Source organism: Lepidochelys kempii, chromosome 18, assembly GCF_965140285.1.
Source record: "Lepidochelys kempii isolate rLepKem1 chromosome 18, rLepKem1.hap1, whole genome shotgun sequence".
Lineage (NCBI taxonomy): Eukaryota > Metazoa > Chordata > Testudines > Cheloniidae > Lepidochelys > Lepidochelys kempii.
Window position 1 is genome coordinate 14,367,717 of NC_136397.1, and position 24,661 is coordinate 14,392,377.

The window sequence follows — 24,661 nt, forward strand, 5'->3', positions numbered from 1 at the left end:
CGGTTACTGCGTTAACACGGGAGGGGTCCCCGTGATCAATCCAAGCGCTCCCCGCAACGCTCAGAGGAGAAGCGGGGAGAAGGGGAGAACACGGGGTTGTTTGGGCTCCGATCCCGATCCGCCGGGGAGAGGGAAAGGCCGGGGCACCTCTCAGGGTCCGGGCGCAGCACCCGGGGCCCTCTCCTGTCCGATGGCCAAGGAGTCAAAGGTCTATGCCGGCGGGCAAGGCGCCGTAGGGTCTCTCCTGCTCCCCCCAGTACCGCATGAAGGGCAGCTCCGGGGGCTGCTGGTAAGGGCAGCCGGACCCCGCTGCGGCAGGGCTCAGGTGCGGATGCGCCACCGCCCCGGGCAGCAGCAGCCGCGGGCAGGGGCCGTAGCCGCCCAGGGGCGCCGGGCACGGGGCGGGGCGGCCGCTGCTGAGCGGGCAGCCCGGCGGGCCTTGCCCCAGGGACGCCCAGGCGCTGCCCAGCAGGTAGGCGCCCGGGGGGCTCTGGCGGGGCAGGTAGGCGGGCGGCTGCGGGCCGGCGGGGGCCGGGCCGGGCCCAGCCAGGGCGGCCCGCTGGGGTCTCTGCAGCCGCCGCCGGCGCCGGTAGTTGCCCTGCTGGAACATGTCGTGGAAAGCCGGGTCCAGGGTCCAGTCGCTGCCCTTGCGCTCGGCGCCCCGCGCCCGGGGCAGCTTGAGGAAGCAGGCGTTGAGGCTGAGGTTGTGGCGGACGCTGTTCTGCCAGCCCTTCTGGCCCAGCCGGTAGTAAGGGAAGCGCCCCGCGATGGACTGGTAGATGCCGCTCAGCGGCAGCCGCTGCCCCGGGCTCTCCCGGATGGCCATGGCGATCAGCGCCACGTACGAGTAAGGGGGCTTCTGCGGGGCGGCCTCCCCCGCGCCCTGCCCGTCTCCCGCCGGCGGGGGGCCCAGCGCTCCGGACCCCGCGCCCTCCATGGCGCCGGCGCACGGCGCTGGAGGAGGGGAGGGGAGGGGAAGGGGCCGGGGGTGTCCCGGCGGCGCCGGTCGCTTCTGGGTCCCAGCCCGGGCGGGCGGCTCCCGGTCCCTGGGCTCCCTGCGCTCCCCCTCTCGGGCTCCTGTCTGCGGAGCCGGCCCCGTGCGCTCTGCCTGCCCTTGTGCCCTGGCCGGGGGGCCGCCCCCCGGCTCTCAGAGCTCCTGGCGCTTGTTTAGGGTCACGGCCAGGTCACGCCTTTGCTGTCATTAAAAACAAAAACAAACAAAAAAACCAAACCCAAATACAGCAGCCGGTCAAGAGGTTGCACCTGGACCCCGCCCTCTCCCCGCACCGGGCAGAGCCTGCAGGGCGCGTTAAAGGCGGGTAAGGAGAGCGAGTTCCCCCCCTCGCACAAACTCACCGGCTGCGAAGGGGCCCCGCCGCCTGCCTCCAGGAGAGACAGCGGGGTCGGGGCCGAAGCGGTCCTCCGCTGCGGGCAGGGTCCAGGGAGAAGGGCCGGCAGCAGGGGGGCCCCAGGGCAGCATGGCCCTGCGCCGAGACATCCCCTCTCCCCGTAGGCCCGGCCCCTGAGCTTGGCCACAGGAGCGTGAGCTAAGGCCTTGTCCACACTGGGCAGCTGCACTGTTTGTAAGGGGACTCGTTCAAGCCGCCCCGGCAGGGCTGGCGCAGCCTGGGGCGCAGCCCGCTCATCACCGTAAGTCAGGGCAGCTGCAAGGCGCTCTCGTACCTCAGCTGCCAGCAGCAGAGCATTCTGGGAGATTGCACAAGCCCAGCCCTGGCCTGAGGGAGGACTCTTGGGGGGCCCTATGGCCACTAAAACAAGTGAACCAAACAGTATCTAGCCCCCCAGCAGCACAGCCCCTTCCCAAGGGCAGGGATTGCCTTGAGCTTGGACAATGCTGGGGGTATTTCAGTCCTGCTCCAGGACACACACACTGTTCCTGGGACATTTTGTTCCAGCACGGAAAGCTGTGGGCCTAATGGTAAATTTAAAAGAATACACAGAGCAGCATCTACTTGCCTCTTTCTTGGCTGTGACTATACATTCAGCAGCAAAAAGAAAGGCCCCTTGATAAGCAGTTAAAGGGAGTTAGTTGATGGGAAAAGCCTTGAACACAGATAACCAAGACCAAGAAGAGAGTGCAAGATGGTTTAAGGTCTATCACAGTAAAGTTTAAAATTAGTGCCAACACCCCTTACGCTTATGAAAAGATAACTATTAAATAATTTAAAGTAATGACAGGTAAACCTCCTCCCGTTGAAATCACTGCTGGAAGTCAGTAGGACTTCTGCCAGTGATTTCAACCAGAGCAGACCTGTAAACAATATTTGAATTACAAAGTGTGGGTCAATGCTACCATGTGAATATAAAAGTTATTTACTTGTCAATTTATACATCTATTAATTTAAATGAGAAAATTAAATTAGCAAATTATACTATATATGTTTTGCAGAGTGTGTGAGGTAGAGAAAGGCTAGTAAGTAAAATTGGGGAATCACTATTTTTTTTTTAAATACTGTCAGCACATTGAGAAAGTTACCATTCACCAAGGAATCAACATATGGGTCTTGAACCCTCCATAGAAAGTGTCTGAGTTTGACTTGTGGCCTAAGTGGCCAACCAGGCTCAATCTAGCACTCTATCCAGTTTAGTAACCCCAGCAGCCTCCCTTATATCAGATAGATAGAGGATGACGTCTGCTGGATGATCCCATAAGTGAAGGCGGCATAGTGGCAGAATGCTACAGTGCTACGGCAACTCCTGCCCACGCTATGCCCGTCTCATCACAGTCTGCCACATTCACAAGTACGACAATTCACCAAACACTAAAATGTAAGAGTCAATGAGAGAGGGATAGTCTAGATTCTGGTTACACAACAAGTCACATTAGATCCTTAAAGAGCCTCTGCAGCTGCTTCCAACCACTTACCTAACCTAACCAAAGCTGTCTTAGTTATAAGTCAAAACCTTACCTACCTTTGCCATTAATTTAATAAAGTTATTGGTGCTTGTTTGTCTGGGCAACAGAGGCTCTGTTCTGCAGAAACAATTTTTATAAAATGAAGAAAGAGAAATGTATTTGAGTGTCATTTTGTTGCATTTAGATCCAAAGCAGCAATAGCTTGATGCTAGTGGATCACACAAAAGCCGTCATGATACGTTTAATTGATTACTAAATCTCTTACCTTCACTCTCGGACTTAAAGTAATGAGGGTAGAAATAGCACAAAGATATTCAGGATGAAATATCCCCGCCACCAACTGATAGCTCTCCTTTGAAACAGTTTCTGTTGACGTTTCAGAGTAGCAGCCATGTTAGTCTGTAGCCTCAAAAAGAAAAGGCTTCACTAGTACTCCTTTTCTTTTTTCTGTTGAGGGTGGTTTGTAAGGAAGTATGGATGGATTATGGAGGTACATCTCCTCTGCAATGGTGTTCAAGTCTTTGCACACTGCAATGAGAATACATCACTACCACTGCTCTTAACTGTAGACCCATGAAATTCCAGTAATACCTGACAGTGTTTGAAATGAGAAGTTTGCATGGTACAAGGACAATGCAGCCCTTTTAGAGAGTCCAGCAATATTCTCTTCCAGGGCTATTCTGATATCTTCCTATTGGTGCAGTTCAGTGCATTTGAAAAGGAGAAACTGAACAAAACATCACTCTTCAGCTGTATCATTATAAGCCAGGTACAGAAGTCTTCACAGATGAGGATGCAATATTATCAACTTGAAGCATTCTATCTTTAAAGAGGAGAATGAAAATGATGCAGGGAATTATTGACCATTCAGCCTAACTTTGATACCTGGAAAAATACTGGAACAAATTATTAAACAATTAATTTGTATCCACCTAGAATAATAAGGTGATAAGGAATAGCCACCATGGACTGGTCAAGAACAAATCATGCCAACCAAATTTCCTTCTCAGTGAACAGTGGGGAAGCAGTAGAGGTGATATATCTTGATTTTAGTAAGGCTTCACAATCCCACATGACATTCTCAGAAGCAAACTAGGGAAATGTGGTCTAGATGAAATTACTGTAAAGTGCGGGGGACGGGACACAGCTGTTTGAAAGACCATACCGAGTAGTTATCATTGGTTTGATGTAAAACTGAGGGGGTGGGGGAGAGAGCAAGAGTAGTAGGTGCGATAGGGGTTAGTCCTGGGAATGGTACTATTCAATATTTTCATTAATGAATAGTGGAGCGGAGAACATGCATATACAATTTGCAGATGATACCAAGCTTCAAGGGGTTGCAAGCACTTTGGAGGACAGGATTAGAATAGAAAATGACCTTGACAAATTGCAACGTTGGTCTGAATTCAACAAGATGACATTCAATGAAGACAAGTGCAAAGAACTACACTTAGGAAGAAAAAAATTAAATGCCCAGCTAGAAAGAGGGGAAATAACTGGCTCAGAGGTAGTACTGCTGGAAAGTATCTGGGGGTTCTAGCAGATCACAAGTTGAATAGGAGTCAACAATGCATTGCCATTGCGGAAAAGGCAAATATTCTGGGATGTATTAACGGGAGTGTTGTTTTTAGAACAGGGGAGGGAGTTGTCCTGCTCTACTTGGCACTGGTGAGGCCTCAGCTGGAGTACTGTGTCCAATTCTGGGCACCACACTTTATGAAAGATGTGGACAAATTGGAGAGAGTCCAGAGGAGAGCAACAAAAATGATAAAAGGTTTAGAAAACCTAACCTATGAGGAATGGGCATGTTTAGTTTAGAGAAACAAAGACTGAGGAAGGGACGACCTGATAACAGTCTTCAAATATGTTAAGGGCTGTTATAAAGGGGACAGGGGGATCAAGTGTTCTTCTCCTTGTCCACTGAATGTAGGACAAGACATAATGGGCTTAATCTGCAGCAAGGGAGATTTAGGTTAGATCAGGGGTGGGCAAACTTTTTGGCCTGAGGGCCATATCGGGGATGCGAAACGGTATGGAAGGCCAGATAGGGAAGGCTGTGCCTCCGCAAACAGCCTGGTCCCTGCCCCCTGACTGCCCCCCTCTGAACTCCTGACCCACCCGACCCATACAATCCCCCCCCCGCTCCTTGTCCCTAACTGCCCCCCCCGACCCCACCCCCTATCCAACTCCCCCACTCCCTGCCCTCCCTCCCCCCTCAAGAAGAGAAGGAATGAAAACTATCCAGTAGATTCTAGCATTAAATGGAAGGGAAAAACATACAAAATAAAGAGACTGAAGAACAAAGAAGTCTCCCACACCAGAAGAAAAAGTGTCTGGAAATTAGCACCCCCATTCCATAACAATAAATAGAAAAAATTTTCAGAGAAACTTCAGAAAGACAAAACACATTTGCTTTAATGTGTCCTGGAGGTTGCCAAACACCAGCAATAAAAGGAGGGGGGAAAAAAGTGGTAGTCTTTAAAGTCTACATTCAAACAAGAAGCTCTGATTAACCCACTCAGATCTTCCAAAATTTTAACTTCCACTACAAAATTAAAACATAAGCTTACCTGACAAGTATAAGCAAAACCCTGCCAAAGGAGAACACAAATCACAAGGCTATTGTCATAATTGGACCACCTTGATACTGAAGAGCTTGCACATATGGCATTTGGGGGGCTGAATCTAGCAGCGCTTATGCACTCACATGACTAATCCCTACTCATGCGAAGTAATGCCATGGAAGAAAATAGCACTACTTGCATGTGTCAGGATTGCAGGATCAGGATCTAAGCATCTTCACTCTCTCTCTCTCACATACACACCTTTGCCTATGAAACACTGGAAGACATAATGGCAAATTACTATTTGTATAACAGTATTGCCTAGAGGTCCCCGCTGAGATCAGGCCCATTGATGCCAGGGGCTTTACCTACAAATAGCAGGAGTCCCTGCCTCAAAGGAGATTAAATGACAAAGTCTACTGAAAGAGGCAACTGAATGTGGCTAATAATTAAGAACATTAAGTTTGCTGCACGAAATGGCTTTCCTTTCACCTGGAGGGGCTCAGGCTTCCAAGCACGATCTTTCTCAATCTTCCCCATCTCTGCTCTCTAACCTGGGGCTCCTCCTTGCCTTGAATCACAGGCCTCTCCTCATCTTGCCCGGCCCCATGACAATGAGGCTCAGGACACTCCAGTAGTAATGCAAAGATACTGGCTTAGTCCATGTTGGAGTTGTAGTACTTCCATTCTGGGTTGTCATGAAGTCCCATCCTCCAAGCGACTGCTCTGAAACGGAGGTAGAGGAGGGAGGCTCATGAGGCGTGCAGTTTGGATCCCACCCAGCCAGCTGAAAGTCATCCTTCCAGAGCCCCAGCCTGCGCAGGGAGCAAGTGGCCTGATCTTACACAAATCTTGAGAATTACCATGTGGTGCTGCCACCAAGACACACATTTTTACTTACTTCCTCTAAATTAACATCAGGCTCCAAAGACATTTTAAAACGAATACATCTATGAAATCAACACATTAGGTAGTAGGATTATAAAGCAGTTTCCCATTACACCAGTGTTTATCAACTATTATGTAGTCTGCAATAGTGTCCAAAGGCTCCCATCAGTGCTGAGACCCCACTGTGCTAGGCAGTTATATCAGTATCCACCAGTCTCATTTTTCTATGCTTAAGTTGCATTGTATTTGGCACAAGGAAACCCAACGTGCATAGTGCATCCCAGCTAGCTAGCTGGAGTGTGAGACTAGCACTGGGTTCATAGGCTAGTTACTTACCACTGGGTGTCCAGACTGGCAATGGAGAATAAATAAAGGACCATACAGGGCTAGCAGGAACAAACTCTCCCCATTAAAAAGACATTCTGGTCCATTTCCCCACGGGTAGGCAGCAGGAATACCGAATAGTAAAGCAGAATTTGAAAAATGCTTCTTTGATGGACACACATCATCAATAAGAAAGCACTGAAAGGGGAAGTCCCTAATTTTTCTAGTACACCTTATCGATCACACCTTCTGTGCTAATGAATGGACCTGATATGTCCAGCAGAGATGAGTCTAGACGATTAAATGACTGATAATGGGAAACAGACCCTCTCTCTCTCACTACTGATGTTCTAGCAAACTAGAAATGAAAGTTACCACCAGCTCTGTGGCAGGTCAGTGGCTGACATGGTACCTGTTGGTGGGTCTCAATTTAGTTTCTAATAGATACCTGTCCACATCACAAAATTCCCATTCACAACCGACACCCTGACTGGCAGTCTCCATGGAGGAGAAAGAATCGAATGGGCAAGATTATCAAGTTTCCCACTCACCCTAAAGGCGATTCCCTCCAGGTCAGGGTTGAATTTCATTGGTGGGGCACTGCATGGGGGCAACTTGCATTGCCTTGAGTTGTCTGCTAACTCTGTGTAGCTTTGAGATCACAGCTTGATTGCAAGGTACGCATGCGCACACACCAGCGGTCTCCCCCCCACCCACATGCGCGCACGGACACACAGAAATAAAAGACACATTTAAATGAGATTTATAATTTCAAATTTTTTGGGGTATTTTTTTCTGTTGTTTTTTAAAGAAAAATAATCCTCTTTAAACACCGAGCATGAACTAAAAACCTCCTGGGGACAGATTTCCCCGTAACTGGAGCACAATATAACTAAACTGTACAGCATCAGAGCCCAAAGCAAGCATACAGATAACATACAACATTTCTTTAGTAGGAGATAAGGTTTAGGACTCCGCTTTATCATCATTCCCCCCCTCCCCAAATACCTACTTCTACCAGCAGGTACCTCAAACCTTTCCCCACCCATCCAAGGACACGGAGGATTTGATAGTCACTTCTGGAGGCAGCGTTTGTGGAAACAGCTTCCTTGCACTGACGAAATAGGTGCTTTCTGACGTTCTTACAGACATCTGGGATAGAAGTTAAGGAAGGGTGGTTGGGAAATATAGCAGTATCCAGAGATATCCAGAGGCAGCACAGGCTCCCAGCTGCATCACTTTAGAGACCCCCAACTAGTTCGGCAATGTTTCACAATATTACTGTCACCCAGGAATAGGGAGTGGGATTTGGACGTTCACTGGCCAAAATTTGCCACTGAGTAAGCGGGCTGAACTGCAGCGAGTTCAGTCCGCTTATGTGCCAGGAATGCTTACCTCTAGGTCTGGGCTATTATAGGATATGACAACTTGTTCTCCAAACTCTCTTCACTCCCTGAACAATATACACAACACCTGCTGATACAGCTATGCTCTTGAAAAGTAGCATTGGGAATCCAAGATCCCGCCCTTAATTCAGAGCTGACATCATCATGGGAAGACTCTCCAGGGTCTTGGGACATGCATAATAAATCTGGGCACAGAGAAGAAGGAAGTGTGCATCTTTAAGGGAGGATGGGGAGGAGAGAGGGTGATCATTCAGCAGCAGGGCTGAGGTTCCTTTTGGTAAGAGTTCATTTATGTCCCACCTCTCAGTCAACCTTGACCTTATTTAAATAAAGCTCAAATCTTGTTTAATGTACAGAAAGTTTACATCCATCCCCCACTCCTAAAAGGCTTTTACAGCAAAAACAATTGGAAAAATAAAATTCCATCCCTGAACAATATTGTACGAAGACCCATGCCACCAGCAATTCATGCACAAAGATTTTGACCGGGGAACCATTTTTTTGATTCCTCCAAACCAGCGTTATATAGAACAGCAGCAGGATGGACATACTGTCCAGTAGCTGGATTAGGGCTGACAATATAGTGACAAACATGGGCTCAGATCTTTCAAAATGAAGAAACTCTTCAAACATTTATACACACACATGCACACACACTAACAACAGTGAAGGCTCTGCATCAGCAATAGCATCGCTCCTGCTTTGTTCTAGCACCAGATTGAAAGGGCTTGTGAATTTCCTCTTAAGTGAGAGCATCCAAAAAGTCTTAAAACGGCTTCAGACAGTGTCACCTAAATGCCTGGCCAGGAGCCCAACCTCCTGGCAGCAGATTCAGAAATGGAATCAGGGAGTTCCTGAAACAAGAAACATGCAAGAGGAAGAAAGGAGGGGCTGGGAGTCTACAGAGCCGCGGGTGCTGGGAACAAAGAAGAAATGCTAGACAGGGGCAAATCCAGCACTGGAGTTTGGTGGGGACAAATAAAAACCATGTGAAGTGGGGCCATGTGCTAGATGTGGCGGTGGGTAAATACAGCACAGACCGTGAGGTGAGAAGTGAAACAAATTTCGTAGCATAAGCAAAGTCACAGTGCACATCTATCACAATAAGACATACAAGACCACCATACTCTACGGCATGCCAGTCTCCACTTAGGAGCATGTGAGCACGCCAAAAGTCAGGACAAGGGGCCCTGACCAGGATACCACGGGTTGCTGCGGGTCAGGAGTGAGTTACAGGGCCACAGCGGTATGGAGAATGCTTGTGGAATGCCACTACCAGTTTTTTGCCTGTATGAACACTAAATACAACCCAAAGAAACATCAGAGGGACACAAATCTCACCACTATGAGGTCGCAGACTAGCCCAAACATGGGAAACATTTAATGCAAGTTACAAAGAGTTACTAATCAGCATAGGGCATGGCCCACTATTTCTGATACAGTTGCTAGTCTGAATCTAGGCCGTGGGGAAGGAGTTGCCTGGTAGACAGCCAGGCCAGAACACCAAAGGAGGGTCCAGACAAAGCTACAGAGTCAGAGATCCTGCTTCCACAATCTCTTGATAAGAGCCCGTGGCAGTCAGTCAGTCTCCTGCATGTGACGAGAGAGAGGAGAAGGCAGTAGGAGGGCTTCGCGGACCAATAGGGGCTATAAGAAGGTTGCTAAGATAATGCAAGAATAGGTGCAGAGACACAGGGAGAGCAAGACTTGAGTCACCAGCAATAAAGGCCACTTACCTGGATGGGCAGCACATTGATTAGTGTGTTTGGTTATCACTTTGTTTGTCCTAGGAGAGGGCATGACGGCTCAATAAGCAACATGAAGGAAAAGCAGTTTCTTAAAGCACCAGATCTCTACTATGAGGTGAGATTTTCAGATTAATAGGGAAGTCTGTTATCGCCAACAGACTACCACAGTGGTTGGTTGTGGAGGAGGAGGAGGAGGAATGCCCAAAGTAGCCAGTAGAAGGGCATGCAGAGGGGAAGAGACATGGCAAGCGCAATTCAGTAGATCCAAAACAGAAGAAGATGTGGAGAGGTAAGAGGATTCAAGACCAAAAGGAGAACAGGACCAGAACCACAGGAAGGTTCTGGGCAGAGTCCTGTCATGCTTCAGAGGCCTCATCCTTTGGGCCAGCCAGGTCTCCCTTTGTGCCATGTGGTTGGGATGGAGGAATTTAGACATTGGGGCCATAATTTTCAGACATGCCCATGATTTTGGGTGTCCAACTGGACACCTTAAAGGCACCTGACTTCCAAGGAGCGCTGAACACACCCTCTGGAAAAAAATTACCTGGCTCCTTTAAGGCATCTCAAGTTGGACACCCAAAAAATGGAGACTTTCAAAATTAGAAACTATTTTTGAAAGTCTTGGGCTAGCACCATGGATTTTAAGGGACATCCTGGACGTTTAGCTGGTCTGGTGCATCTCTAGCTGAGACAGACTTGCAGTTTAGCCAAGAAGGCAATACCTTAAATAATGAATGATAAAGGCCTCCACCAACCATGAGGAGCCAGGCCTCTAGAGTGGGGCATGTTATCAGACTCCTCCCTGTTAGAAGTGCTCTTCACACAGTTTCCAAAACAGTATGTTTATGTGGTTTACAGTAAGAACAAGCTGTGCAGCTCCCAATGTCAACAAACACATCAGCAGTCAGAGCTGCAGCCTGGAGCTCCTGAGGCCCGATGCAAGCGCATCAGGGCACATATTACAGTAGTATTGGCGAGGCAAAAAGCATCGGTTTGCTTTTTTAATGCAGATGTGCCCAGCTCTACAGCAGCTGTACTGGTTTGAGCAATGGACATGAATGGTTACCGGGAGCCAGAATTGCAGGAAGGCAACTGGCTAGAGACCTCAGACAGCAGATCACACACACACACACACACACAGAGCAAGAGAATCACAGAGCAGCTAAGGTCCCCACTATGGGTTCCGGAAACCTTAAGGAGGACATAAAACCATTCATATAGAACAGAACCAGGGAGAGTGAGAGGGAGGGAGAATAGGTGCCAACAAGGAAACCAGGCTGGGGAAGCCATTTCAATAATTGAAGACCAGGTCCTGCTTCTTGTCTCCAACTTATTGTTCAAATTCTTCTTATTCCATCGTGACCGTCCATCCAAGGTTGGTTAATAGGTGGGAAAGATGGGGTGAGACAAAGCCAACCAGGTCATTTACATCTTCTCCGGTTCATGCCGCGGACAGATTCTTTAGAAAGAAGATGCAAGGGACGTTAGCTGACCTCTCACCTTGAGCTGGGTATTACGAAGAGTCCCGCTGGCCACCTCCAGCATCACAACAGCCCTTCAATACGTTCTGCTCCGAGGTGGCAGCAGCAGCTGTCTGGCCCGGTGTCCCTGCAGCCTGGCAGGCAGTGGTTGATAAGCAGCATGCGCCTGTGGCATGGCCATAGGACACCAAAGCTGCGGTTGAATTGTTCTCGTGTCAGTCTCTTGGGAAGTAGGTGGCGTCACGAAGAGCCGGGGCGGCGCAGGTCAGCGCAGGCTCTGGTAGAGGTAGGCTGATGTGAAGATCGCATTGGCTGTCAGGCTCACGGCAAGGAGACCTCGGATAGTGGAGTTACCAAAATGACCTTTGCAGGGGCGGAGACGGGAGGGAGGGGGGGGAAAAAAAAGAAAAGAAGATGCCAGTAAGAACTGGTAAGGAACTTGATGAAATAACGATGAACAGAAGTCTCCCTTTCCAGGCCCAATGTTTTTATTCGGATCAGAAGTTGGTGAACCAGGTTTCCAGCCACAATCCAGGCAGGAAAGACTCTGATGTACTTCTCCATCCAATTCTTTCCCATTCCCTTCTAATCTCACCCACCGTTTCCTGACCCAGGAGAACACTGTAGTGCTCAGTGTTTCTCTGACAATCTGAGGAATAAGGAGAGCCTTGTAGTAAAGGCACAGGACTGGCACAGAGGAGATCTGCTGCCTTCTCCTGTCTCTGCCAATTATTTTTGATTATTGCCAAGTCACTTAGACACAATGAACAGTTCGTTCTCTCTCTCTCTCTCTCTGAGACACACACACACAGCCTGCCACCCACCTCTCCAGCCTGCTGGGTCTTCTCCTTTGGTGGTTGTGTCCACCACACAGGTGGATGAATGTGACGAATTATCCTCTTTTTTGATGGAATTATTACTGCAAATACTCCCTCTTTCCATGACTGACCTCATATCTGCAAGAGGAGAGGAAGAGGCACCATCAGAAAAAAACAGATGCAATGGAAATTATAAGCCTGTCGCCAGAATTGGATGGTGAAACATTGCAGAGCAGTGCTGCACAAGAGGTTAGGACTGGAGGTGAAGACAAAAGACAAATCCAGGAGCTCTTTGGCATAATTCATCAGTGTGAAACAAACAATCTTACCACAACTGCAATGGCTGGATGAATTTCAGAAGTCAGAATGTAATTATTTAAGCTAGAATGTGGTCAGGACAATTGGGTTAACACCCTTAATCATGTGAAAGCACCTATGATCATCCAAATAATAAAAATAAATAACAACAATGGGATCTTAAATGGCAAGTGGAGAGGATCTTGGTTTCACGTCGAATCTGAAGGACAGGGCCTCCAGCAGTACAGTGGCCCCCTAATTTTACCCACCCCCTACAGTGGTACACAAAGGGCCACTGGACCCAATAGGGACTCTCAGCTACTGAACCATCGGTACCACTTGGGTTTTCCTTGATGGTCTCCCCTTCCTTTTACCAACTGCTTAGCTTGCAAGCTGACCGACTGTGACTGGACTGGATGCTGGGGAAGAGGTCAGGCACGTACCAGGCATTCCACGCTCGCGGAGGTTCTTTTTTGGGAACAGGGTCAGCTCAGCAGCGAAGACATTGCTGTCGGGGTGCGGAGGCTCATCCAAGCTGGTCGGCGTGTGCAGGGCGTCACTCTGGGATGGGAAAAGCAGCAGCTTCTGCCCTTTCAGGTTCAGGCGTGCAGGACTGATGAGGGGCCGGCGGTAATGCAACGAGCCGGAGCTGGAGGTGACGGAGCCAGCCACCGAAGGTGCTGGAGATGGGATGGGGGATGGGGCGCAGCTTCCAGACAGCAGGGAGTAGTACTCTGAAATGGAGACACGCCGGGGGGCAGAGAGAGGGGATTTAGGCTGGGAAATGTGGTGGATGTGTTCGCCAAACAGTCTGCGAGAGGAGGGTGTGTATGTGTCCCTATTCATTTCAAAAAGTCCTTGCTGTGCTATGAGTGACCGGAGCATCTCCTCTATGCCCGTTCTTTACTCTGAGAACACACATTGTAAGATTGGGGCGGTTGGGGGGGGGGGGGAATTCAAAAGTAATTCTCTGCTGTTTCCTAGGGTCAGAGCCAAAAACTTCTATCTTTGCAAAGGAACTTGGGGAAACAAGGTATATCATAGTAGTCCTCAGTTAACTCTGTTAAGGCTATGTCTATACACAAGCGTTGCAGCAATTTGACTAAGCTGACTTATAAAATGATGCATTAGATCTGTGCAACTTGTCTTTAGAAAAGACCCAAGACTTTGCTCCATTTAAATGGAGATCGTTTAAATTCTCTGTTGCCCAACAGAACAGGAGGTTAGAAGGTCAACTCTCCTCTCCGTTCACTGAACTTTTCACCTCATGCAGCCCAGGTTCAACCCACTCTTACCCTTTCCACCCTTTAAGGTTCCCCAAGCCACAGATCAGCTACTTCTACTGCACCATCACCCCAGCATCTATCATGGAACTCAATGGAGAAAATTCAGCTGGGATTTCTGGTACTGAAACCACGATGTCACATCATGGTTCATGCTGGTGCATCACAATGGGGTAACTTTGGAGGGGAGAAGAACACTTAGAACAGGAGAGAGAAGGTAAGTTTTTAATGGCCCAACACCCGCTTTGGGTCTGGTCGCTGGGCTCCTTCAGTGGAGTTTACATTTTGCATGCAGCTTATTTTTAAAGGAGTGATTTTGGCAGATACTTTCAGACCGTTTGTTTGAAGAGTACACCAGGAAAGTGGGGGGTGGGCAGGGAATTAACCCAGACTGCAGCTGCGTTCGGATTGTTAAAACACGGGCAGTACAAACTTGATGCAGAGGCAAGGGATCCAGACGGGGACAGAAGGTCTGTCTGGGGTCAGAAGTGCAACAGACAGGTCACCGGTATGATGGGGCAGCGAAGAGGCACAGCAGACAAAGAAGTTTGATAATCAGTTCCTTGGACAGGGGGAAAAAAAAACAAAACAAAACCTAAAGAAAGAGGAAAAGAGCTGCAGATGGAAAGCTTGAAATCACTCAGTGAGATCTCAGCTTTTACATGTTTTCCAATATTTCTGCAGCTATCAAAAGAACGTGAAGCCTGGGGATACCACAGAGTAGCTTTTACCCTTTACTCTTCAGTTCTTCCTCAGTGGCCCTACATAACATTCACCTCTCTCCAAGCCAGGTAACTGTAACTGCATACACTTGTTGCAGGGATAAAGCACTCCAGCCCACACATGCACCCTCTTCCTGTTCTTCTCTGCCTCGAGGCAGGATGATGCTACTTCTGCAGCATTCCCCATCCCTGTTGGCCCAAGAAATGGAGAACCTGAACTCTTCCATGGCAGCAAGCTATACTGTCACGAAGTGACTGAGCCAATTCAAGGTCCAGTTGTGCGTGTAACATCCCAAGCAATAGAAGAAGTCTCTGACCACACCCCAGTGGGCAACAAAACTGTTGCAACTGGCCAGTCTCTGGGAAGAGGCCAAGGACTGAGCGGGCATGGAGAGTAAGTTTCCCTCCTAGCTTTGAGGTGTTGCCCTCCAGATCAGGGCTGAAATGCAACATACTTGCACTGTTGCTGCCAATGCAGCTGCCTAGAGCCTACAGGGCTCTCTCTGGCACTAAATGTAGACTTTAAAAGGTGTGTGTGTGTGTGTGTGTGTGTGTGTGTGTCTCTCTCTCTCTCTGAAATACTAGATTTTCCAGCCCATTTTGTATTCCCATTTGCAATAAGATTTTATAAAGGGCGATGCAGAGGACTTATAGCTGTAGCACTGTTGATGCATCAGTACACTAGCAAACCGTGATCCTGACTTTGGTGGGTGAGGGAACAGGGAAGGACTTTAGCAGTGGAGTTGCACTGCAGAGACCTTTGGAGCTGTATGATCTGGAAAAATAATAGTGTTTGGAAGTCACTCTGACCCTCACCCACTCAGAAGGCATCATGTTAAGGTCAGATCCAAATCCAAGGAAGGCTGATCTTGTGTTTAAAGCACTGCACTGGACACTAGAGATTTGGGTTCAATTCTTGATTCCACTGCAGATGCTGTAGCCCACTGGGTAAGTCACATAACTGCTCCATCCTTTCTACGTCTGTCTTGTCTACTTAATTGTAAGCTTTTGTGGGCAAGGGTTTCCTTATTGTGTGGAAGTACAGCACCTAGCGTGATGGGGATCTGAGCCTCAGTTCAGGCTACAAGGTGCTACTTGCAATCTTACTAATGATTACTCTGATCTTTCATTGGAAAGTGGGCAGGAGGGAAGAGATGGGGAAGAAATAGGGTTAACCTTCTACCACATGTTTTAGCAAGTCATTTCAACCCCTGGGAGTCTCGGCACTGAAAGTTCTTACCCTTACCTGACGCAGGCGACTCCTTAGACTGAGATCCCTGGGATGCCGGGCGGCTTCCACTGAACAAGTAGCCAGAATCTAAAAAGCAAACCAAAGAAACTCAGCACAGGTGCTAAATACTGTAGCAAGCACCAAGAAAAGCACCTGTGTTGTCCAGCCTCGCTAACACAAGTTAATGTACCAGCTCCAGCAACTTCCTCCCAGGACTGTCGTGTGCTCTGCTAAAAGGGGCTCTTCATAACCCCAAGCTGTCACACCGTGGCTAAGGGGAGACAGGCCTGAGGTGCACATGGGTTTGAGTGTTCAGTCATCCAGATCACCCCTCTGCTATAGAGCTGGCTTCCACCCCCACTGAGGGCGAGCAGAGGGCAAGCTGCTGAAGACAAACTCATCTTAATTACCTGGACCCAGGCAGCCGGATAGCATTCAGGGACCCGGTGTAAGAGTCACCACTGCCGACGTAAAGCTGCATGGACTAAGGCTAAGCCACTTCTAGCCCTAGTTCCATAGTCAGAGTGATCCTGGCCCCATTTGTTGCTTCCCTCTCTGCGCCTCCTTTCCTCCCTTCCCTTAAATCCTCGATAAAGCCCCTCATGACTGGCTCCCATAGTACCCCCCTCACAAGATGTGTCTCAGACCAAAAGCCCATTTAAGACCCTATAGGGTGTCACCCCAGGGTCCTGCCCACTGCCGAGTGAAGGGCCCTCCATTTCAATTCAACATTCCCCCTTCTTATTCCCTGCCCTACTGTGTAGTGTGGTGTTGAACAACTGTCACCTTTGCCCCTAGAAGTGGCTGCATTTCATTGACTGGCAAAACTAGGGTTAAACTATCTGGGATGAGGACACAGAGAGAAACATATGGTGTTATTACTACACCATATGTCTCAGCTTCTCAGAGAGTCTGAGCAATGGATGCATTGTGTGAGAGCGTTTCTGGCGACCAAGGCTGCTCAGTAACTATTTTGGAGTTGCATCCCCTGCCTTTTATGGTTCAGTTCTCCTGCCTGAGCTGGAAATGCTCAGTGCTGTAGAGGGAGCCAGCTCCAACTAAATGCTTGAGAAGTGCGAAGGCAAATCCAAGGACACTGAGTGCACAAGTCCTCCCTCGGGCCTTGTGTGCAGAAAGGGATCCCTTCTCTGCCTGGCTGCAGGGGAACAGAAGCAGCCAGCAAACTTCAAAAAAGTTCTTGGTAGGAGGCAGGTTGAGAGTCTCACAGCAGCGAGAGAGGAGAACTCGCCCCCTCCCCTCCCATGTTCCCCAGACAGCCTTTGCAGGCGCTGCGTGCGGCCTGCTCCTTCGTTCTATAGCTATGGACAAATCTATGACCCTTGGTGCTTCCCAAGAGGATCTTTATCCTTGTTTGAGTTGCTCTGTATTTTAAATGAACTAAGAAGCTGCTGGCCTGACAAAGAGCTGGGGAGAGGGTCTGAGAAGGCAACAGGAGGAGAAAAAGGAAGAAGCTGGCAAGGAGACTTGTGGTTTAACTGACACCAGCAGAAGATTCTACCACTCTGTGCTGCATAGCCAGTAACTTACGGGACTTTACTGTGGTGCCCATTACTTTCAGGATCCCACCTCTACTCAAGTGACCCTTCCAGTTCTCTCTGATTGCAAAAGTACTAACTGAGCCAGGATCTTTAGGTTCTGAGCCCTGTGCTTGGCGCGTCCCCTGCTTTGGCAGGGACTTCAGCATTTCAATGGGTCTGGACCGCACAGCACCTTAAATGCGTTGCGGGCTCAGTGCTATTTTAGAAAGCATCAGTACCAGCTCCCAACAGTCGCTTGCATGTGGCTCCCTCACCAGGGAGCCAAGGGCCATTAGGTGCACATTTCCTGCCATGCATTTGCACCATGGGGTGGCTTGTCACGATCTTAAAGGATGGAAGGTAGAGAAAAGATTCCACCCTCTCCTGCATGACTGAGCATGCAACTCTCTCTCACGTTCTAGTGACAGAATCACATGAATTTCCATCTGCATCTTTGGATGTGCAGCGAGGAACCTATGGTAAAGTTCAAATAAAGCTGCAAGAACCAGAAGACCCAAGCGTTATCCCCAAAACCTCAGTCCTGACATTGTCCTTTGGGACAAAGCTATTTAAATAAATATTGCTAGAGGTGCCAAATGGGTTTGGAGACTGAAAGCCCTGTTATGCACAGAAGAGATGCGGCACAGACAGGGCAAGCTTCCATGCACTGCTCAGCCCCGGTGCCTCAGCCTGGAGCGGCAAAGCCAAGCAAAAGTATGGTGGAGTTGGGGTGGGGGGGGAGAGAATCACAGCTGCATGGCAGATTTGCACCTGCTGTCCCCAGTTGTAAAGGAATAGGAAGAAGAATGCTATGCCAAAAAGCCACCGTCCAGCTGAAAGGTTTTGCACGGCTGTTCTTTCAACTGTTCCTGATGGATCCAGGAGAGCAGCTGGTGGCACGAGTCAAACTGAACAAAAAAGGCTCGGCTGTTCTTACCACGGTGGTGTTATTCTAGAACCCATCAGTGGCTTGGCCTCTGACCCTTGATAATCACTCACTGACAGGGCAGGGCAGCGCTTCCCTTGGATGGAGAGTAGCATGTGCTTGCTGGTTTCAAGAACAAATTTAGGGCTGAGGTTTAATGCACTGGTAGGAGACAATCTTCCCTCAGGCTTATAAATCTTCCCTGCACTGCACAGACTCTAGTCAGAGGCCCTCCCAGCCAGACAGTACAAAACCAGGAGCGTGGTGGGTTGCAGCTGTGTTTGTGCACAATAAAATCAGACTTAAAAGATGGCCCAGTCCTCTGCCCCATCAGTTTGTAGTGAGAAAAAGCAGCCTTACCCGCAAGCAGATGTACTCCAGTGAGAAACAGTAAATCAGGGCTAGTTTACACGAGTTCCTGCTCAGCAAGCTGGTGCACGGCAGATTCACGTTCGCCTTGCCATGCAGTAAGTTGTCATGTAGACAAGACCTCGGTCTCAGACTAGGAGAAGCTAACTTAGTGACTCAGGCCCGTTTTGTTCAGTTACTTTAAGACAAAGACAGCTCCACTCTTCTTCCCACAACCACTATCGTAATTAGCTCACGCCCCCCCCCCCCCCACCTGACATTGGCCCAAGAACTGAACTCTTTCACGCCTAGAAGATACCACAATAGGTGAAGGTTGAGCATGCTGGATGGGCAGCGTGCAGGGGATGTTTGCATCATTGCTGCCTGGGTTGCACTTATTTTAGATGTCTTCAAGCTCCAGAGCTGTCAAGTTTGTACCTTTGACTGACACTGAATTCACATTTAAAACCAAAAAAAAAAACCCAAACAAAACAAAAAAACACCCACCAGAAAACGTTGCAGCTTTGCAGCCTGGTTCTCCCTCACATGCAGAGATTTAAACTGTAATTACTATTATTTAAACTCAACAGTTCTGTTCACCTGCCTCCTCTAAACACGTTCCTAAAAAAAAAACCCTCCAGGAAAAGAGTGGGTGTGTTGGAAGTGTATGTTTAAATTGAGACAGACCCGGATCGCGACAGTGAAATGGAGACCACAGGCTGGGGCACTTGTTAGGGTGTTTAAAAGACCTCAGAGACACTCAGAACTACTACCAGAGCAGGTCTGGAATCGGGGTATGGAATACAAGACCCTGCTGATGGCTGTAAATTCTCCCCAGACACTTCTGGCTCCAGTTACAGCACACTGGTCCAGATGACAGATTTGAGCAGTGTGTTTTACGCTTCTGTTGCTGAGGAGGACAGGAATGTCCCACTCTAAGAGTCTGACTTTTATTAAGCTTCCTATCTCCCCCTGGCCAAAAAATACTTCTAATGCACTGCACAACCACCTGTGGGTAAAATATTTGCTTTCTCTCCTCCACCCTCAAAACAAAGGCAATTTGATCTCCCATGACAGCTCATTTGGAAGAGGGCTCCCACTGAGGGCAAGGATCCACACTACATTGGTAGTCATCCTCAATGATTGATCTTTCCCTCTCTTCACAAATGTGGAGGCTAAACTTTTCCAAGCTGCCCTAAGAGACCCAGATGCCCCTTTACGAGGAATTGGAGACCAGAGTCTCTTAGGAGGCTTTGAGGACAAGATCTAGCCCACCCAGACATCTTGAGGCAGTGTTTCTATCAGAGTACTCTGCACTAGAGCTATTGCCTCTCGAGGAGGTGGATTACCCAGGCTGACGAGAGAACCCATGGTGCAGCTAGGCCACTATAGAATTTTTCATGTAGATGAGCCCTGAGTCAGGGACAGCTGGGGCTTTAAAACCAGGAGATAGTTAAGCAAGAGTCACTTTTCAAAGACAGGCTCAATCTGACAGTTGGTAACAAGTTAACATTGCAATGTTGCTCTCTGCAGCCTACCTCAAACACCCGTTGGAGGGATGGTTCAATGGTCTAAGGATCAGATCTGCAGCAAACACAATTCCCTGAGTCCACAGGTTCAAATCCCAGAAAGGTTGACACTGCCATCCTGGCCTTTGCTACTGGCCTGTTGCTGAGACAGACACTGACTATAAGGCAGGATCTTCTGTCCAAGGGAGGGTCCCAGCAATTGCGGAGGAGTTGAGAAGACTTTGACCTCCTAGGGCCCCATAAGACAGATGGGTGACTCCTGGTACGTTTAAATGTGTTTATTGTTTTTATTATGTTTTCTCAGTGACGTTTCCGCTTTAGGAATAAATGTGCTTGCTTAGAACAGCAATTAATATGACTGGTAAATCACACCGGTCATAGCCCTTGGAGAGAAAGCAAAGCATCAGCGCTGGCCATTAGGCAGTCTGGCTTGCTGGGGGTATCACAGTGCAAGGCAGGGGCTGTGCAGCCTTAAAACCCCTGGTCAGAAGGCAGTGGAAACAGGGTCTCTACCCAGAGACAGGCAATGGCAGGAGTTCTGAGTCCTGACTGGGCACGCCTGGAGTGGACCACGGAGGGAGGAATACGGGGGCAGTGATCCCTGATACTGTGACAGCTGTGCTTTGGGGCTGAGGCATTCCGGTCACTGCCTTGTGTGTCAACAGTGGGCAAAGCAAGCCCTGTGTCTGCAGCTCATGGAGAGCTTTGGGTTGAAAGGCCCTAAAGGAGACATAGTGACACACTTGAAATACAAATCTGAGTGACTGATCCTCTCCTCACATGATTTTTGTGATTACAGTTCCTGAAAACTAATAACTTTCAATCTAGTCCACTGCTGGAGAACGGAACTCTCTGGAAAACACAAAGAGAACCTCTGACTGGAAACATTAAGCGGGTCAGTCACTGGGGGCAATGCTCTTTGTTCTGGCTTCCCAGCTCCACAAACTCCACCCACAGCTACTCACCTACCAACCTAAGAGCTCCTTTGCTCTACCTAGGTGGTGACAATACCAAAGTTAGTTGTCTAGTATTAAAATCAACCGCTTGACCCATAGCCATGGAAGAGCATTGTATGGTACTCTTCTGCACCACAGGGACTGCAACCACCCAAGGATCAATGAAAAGCATTTACACGCAACTCCTATCAAGAGCTGCCACCCGGGCAATAAGAATTAGCTTATGTGCACGAGCGCCAGCTTACAGACTCTCTGTTGCCTTTGAAGAATCAGTTATACCGAACCGGCAGGCTGACCATCTTAGAAGCAAGCCCTATGCTATACATGCTGTGCCTACAGTATCTGTGAGACACCTCGTGCAAGACCTGCAAGGAGAGTGTGTGCACACCCAACTCGTCACTGCCCACCAGCGTGCAGCGACTTATTCCGAATAACTAGTACTCACCACTCAGTTTGCACTTTTACAAGCAACATCATACAGTGCACAACAATGACCTCTAACTAGACTTACTAGTCTATTAGGCAACAGGCCAGGCACATTACAGTGGGTGGGATTCCATGACTCACTCCCACTCGGGTATGAACACAGCTACACTTTCATTTCCATCAGGTGTAGAAATGTGATGCATGCCTTACCTGTCCTGGCTAGAGAAGGGATGGTGCCCAGTGAGAGGGCCCTGTTCAGACGTCCAGGGAGCGAGGAAGAGGAAGCTCTGCGTGGGGATCTGAAGAACTGCTGGTTCGTCAGCTGGAGGATGCTGGGGGGCGTTGGGATAAAAACAGACGGCGAGCCAGTGGAACAAGGAAAACCAATCCCAGAGCCACTGGGGAACAGAGTGACCGAATCCCCGGAAATAAACCTGTAAATGATATGCATGACAAATATTCAGCAAGGGATAAATTCCAGCATCAACTGCTCACTGAGCTCTCACAGATGCACAAAAAGTGCAAAGCGACAAATCTCCACACACTCAGTAGTGCAACTAAGTATAGGTTGGTATGCTTGGTGGGGATGCCAGGATTGTGCCAATGCCTAGTCAGTCTACACAGGGAACATAGCACCAAATTAATCAGGAGTTAGCATCAAGTGGTGCCAATGTGAACAAGTGTGTCCCACAGATGTTCTATTCCAGCAATACTGAAAAAACCACCATGTCCACCTACCTCCAGTCAGTGCAGGGGCTGGCTACAAACCATTTAAAGGAGTTCACAACAAGCTAAGATGCTTGGCCTTGTTTATATGAGTCAGTTGCACCTGTTAATCTAAAGGTGTGATTTTAAACTGGTTTACTTAGAACCATTGTGGACACTTACTTCAGTTAAGCCTAAATCAATTAAAAACGGACTCAAGCAACACCCAAATAAACCACTCAAACTGAAGTAAGTGTCCACCACAGGGGTTTGCACTGGTTTTAAGTAAACCAGTTTAAAATCGCAACTTCAGTTAAACAGGTACAACCGACTCATGTGGATAAGGTCTTACTCTACAGGAAAGGATCTCACAGTAAAGCACCATTGTTGCCCGCTGCAGCAGTGTCCTGTCACCTTTGCCCGTCAGCTCTCTCCCTTGACTTCCAGCATGGATCATAGCAGTCATAGTAGGTTCAATTAGACAGCTGCCAGTTTGCTCCTCTTGTACGTACAAGTATTGCTTTTTGCTACAGTTAAACGCAGCAGCAGCCAATGTGACTAACTGGTTTATTTAGGCCTTTGCAGAATACATGCAAGTCTAGGACTATAGGGTTAACTTTCTGATGAGTAAGGGAGCTCGTATTTTTCTTCGTTCCAGGACACTGACGGGGTTACACATTTTTGGTGTGTCTACTCCTCCATCATCACGTATCTATCAATACTTAAGTTTCTCAACGTCGGAATGGAAGATCTAAAAGAGAAGTTGATGTTTAGACTCCAATGGAATAATACTCAGGGGATTCCATCAATTTACATTGAGGCCTTGGGCTCAAAGCAGTTGGTGGGCCAGATTCTCTGCTGGTATACATTGGTGTAACTCCACTGGTTTAATTATCAGCTAAGAATCTGACCAGATGTTGATAACTAGAATGCCTTATGAAGTGCATAAAAGCACAGTACCAATGGTGTGCGCTTGCGATTGCCCTGATGTTCATGGGAGTTAGGTGGTGAATAGAATAGCTTCCATCTCTAAAGTTCAGAGTTAAAAATCTCACCTCTGGTCATGCTAATACACTGAACATTAATGTGGTGGGCTCTTGTTCGCTAGCACCTCAGTTCTCTAGCTTGCTCTCTAGCCAAGTTACTTTTATGCCCCCCCCCCCACACGACTGTAGTATCTGAGCACCTCACAACATCCCCCGCAAGGCAGAGAAATGCTGCTATCCTCCTCATTCAGATGGATCAGTGAGGCACAGAGAGATGAAGGGACTTGCCTGAGGGCACACAGAGACGCTATGGAGGAGCAGGGACTTGAACTGAGACCTCCCAAGTCCTAGGCTAATGCCTGAATCATCCTTCCTCCTCTAGGGGTTGCAGTTCATACAAATGTGCACTAGCAAAGCTATGCAGTGGGAACTGTGCTCCCCAGTGATGCACATTGCTTGATTGGCTCATATCGCTTTATTAGTCTCTCTTACTTTCATGGACACACACAAAATACTGGAGTTCTCGACGTGGAAAAGTTTAGAAAATTTAAAAAAGTTTGCCTATATTCCAGAACAGTGATTCTCAACCTGTTTACCAATGGGGGCTGCATATGCGGCTCTGTGTGTGTGTTAAGTGAGCTGCATCCACACAACGTATATACCACCTGTATGGCCCTGAGGATGTCACATGGGCCGCAGCTGTGTACTGATTGGACCACAGATTGAGAACCACTGATCCAGAGCAACAACAGCCCTGGTTTCATGGGCAGTGGGTACAATAGGCTGGGGAAGGCTGTGCCTCCCCAAACAGCCAGGTGTGGCTCCGCCCATGCTCTGCCCCCAGGCTCCCCCGTCCTGCTTCTGCTCAGTGCAGTCGCTGCTCCAGTCTCCCTGTGGGGTGGCCCCAACTGGGGCTGCGCTGCCTGCCCTCACGTTGCTTCCGGTGGGGGTGTGTGTGTGGTGTTGGGCCACCCGCCGTCCCGTCACTCTGGGGCTGCGGCTGCCCCCCTGGTGCTCTGGGGCTGGGGCCGTGCTGCCCACCCTCCTGGTGCTCCAGGCGCGGAGCCTTGGGTGGAAGGGCTGGGACTGAGGACTAGCCTCCCCCAGCTGGCAGTTCAGGCACCACCCATGCCTGGTTCCCTGGACCATTTCAGAAAGCTTCCAACCAAGTCTCAGGAGGGGCTAGAGGACAGTGCCCCAGGCCTAAGAACATAAAAGAGTAGATGTAGATTTAAAGGAGGACATACCAAAAATACCAGTGTCAGATATTGTAAAATAAAGCTCTCAACTGTATAACAGGGTTCTAGTCCATAGCTGGGACAGCCATACCACAGGGATGCGTTTTGTTTTTTTTAAAATAGGGCAAGACAAGACAACTTTCCCAGCATTTTTCTCACAGGATTACTCCATACAAATAAACTATGCAGTTAGCAAAGCTGCATTAGATGTCACAATTCTACCACCTACATTGACATTGGTTCATAGCCCTAACAAACGATATATCAAAAGATTACTCCCATTGCCGCCCTCTTCTGTTCCTCCTGGCAATTTTGAAACAATCATGGTCATCAGAGCCCCTGGACACGTACGCATAGCTCAGATGATCTA

General features: G+C 48.8%; 2 protein-coding genes across 4 annotated transcripts in view; both read right to left on the minus strand.

Annotated features, from left to right (window-relative positions):
* Positions 1–202: 202 nt before the first annotated feature.
* Positions 203–11,369, minus strand: LOC140900227 (forkhead box protein L2). The gene is made up of 2 exons (XM_078849376.1): positions 11,309–11,369; positions 203–1,195 (listed from the first exon to the last, which is right to left on the minus strand). The coding sequence occupies exon 2, from the start codon at positions 935–937 to the stop codon at positions 203–205; it is 735 nt and encodes a 244-aa protein (XP_078705502.1). The 5' UTR covers positions 938–1,195; positions 11,309–11,369.
* Positions 7,441–24,661, minus strand: part of TMEM201 (transmembrane protein 201) — a 50,436-nt gene continuing 33,215 nt past the window's right edge. For 2 of the 3 annotated variants that reach the window (XM_073316750.2, XM_073316752.2), the window contains 5 exons: positions 21,573–21,796; positions 15,650–15,727; positions 12,848–13,138; positions 12,114–12,245; positions 7,441–11,652 (listed from right to left, as the gene is read on the minus strand). In XM_073316750.2, coding sequence (XP_073172851.2) covers positions 11,555–11,652; positions 12,114–12,245; positions 12,848–13,138; positions 15,650–15,727; positions 21,573–21,796 — 823 coding nt within the window. In that variant the 3' untranslated portion in view covers positions 7,441–11,554. The remainder of the gene's footprint in view (positions 11,653–12,113; positions 12,246–12,847; positions 13,139–15,649; positions 15,728–21,572; positions 21,797–24,661) is intronic. The other variant, XM_073316751.2, reaches the window with a different exon arrangement.

What these genes read in the sequence shown, in the direction of transcription:
- LOC140900227 (XM_078849376.1), bottom strand. Translation starts at nt 937, where the DNA reads ATGGAGGGCGCGGGGTCCGGAGCGCTGGGCCCCCCGCCGGCGGGAGAC.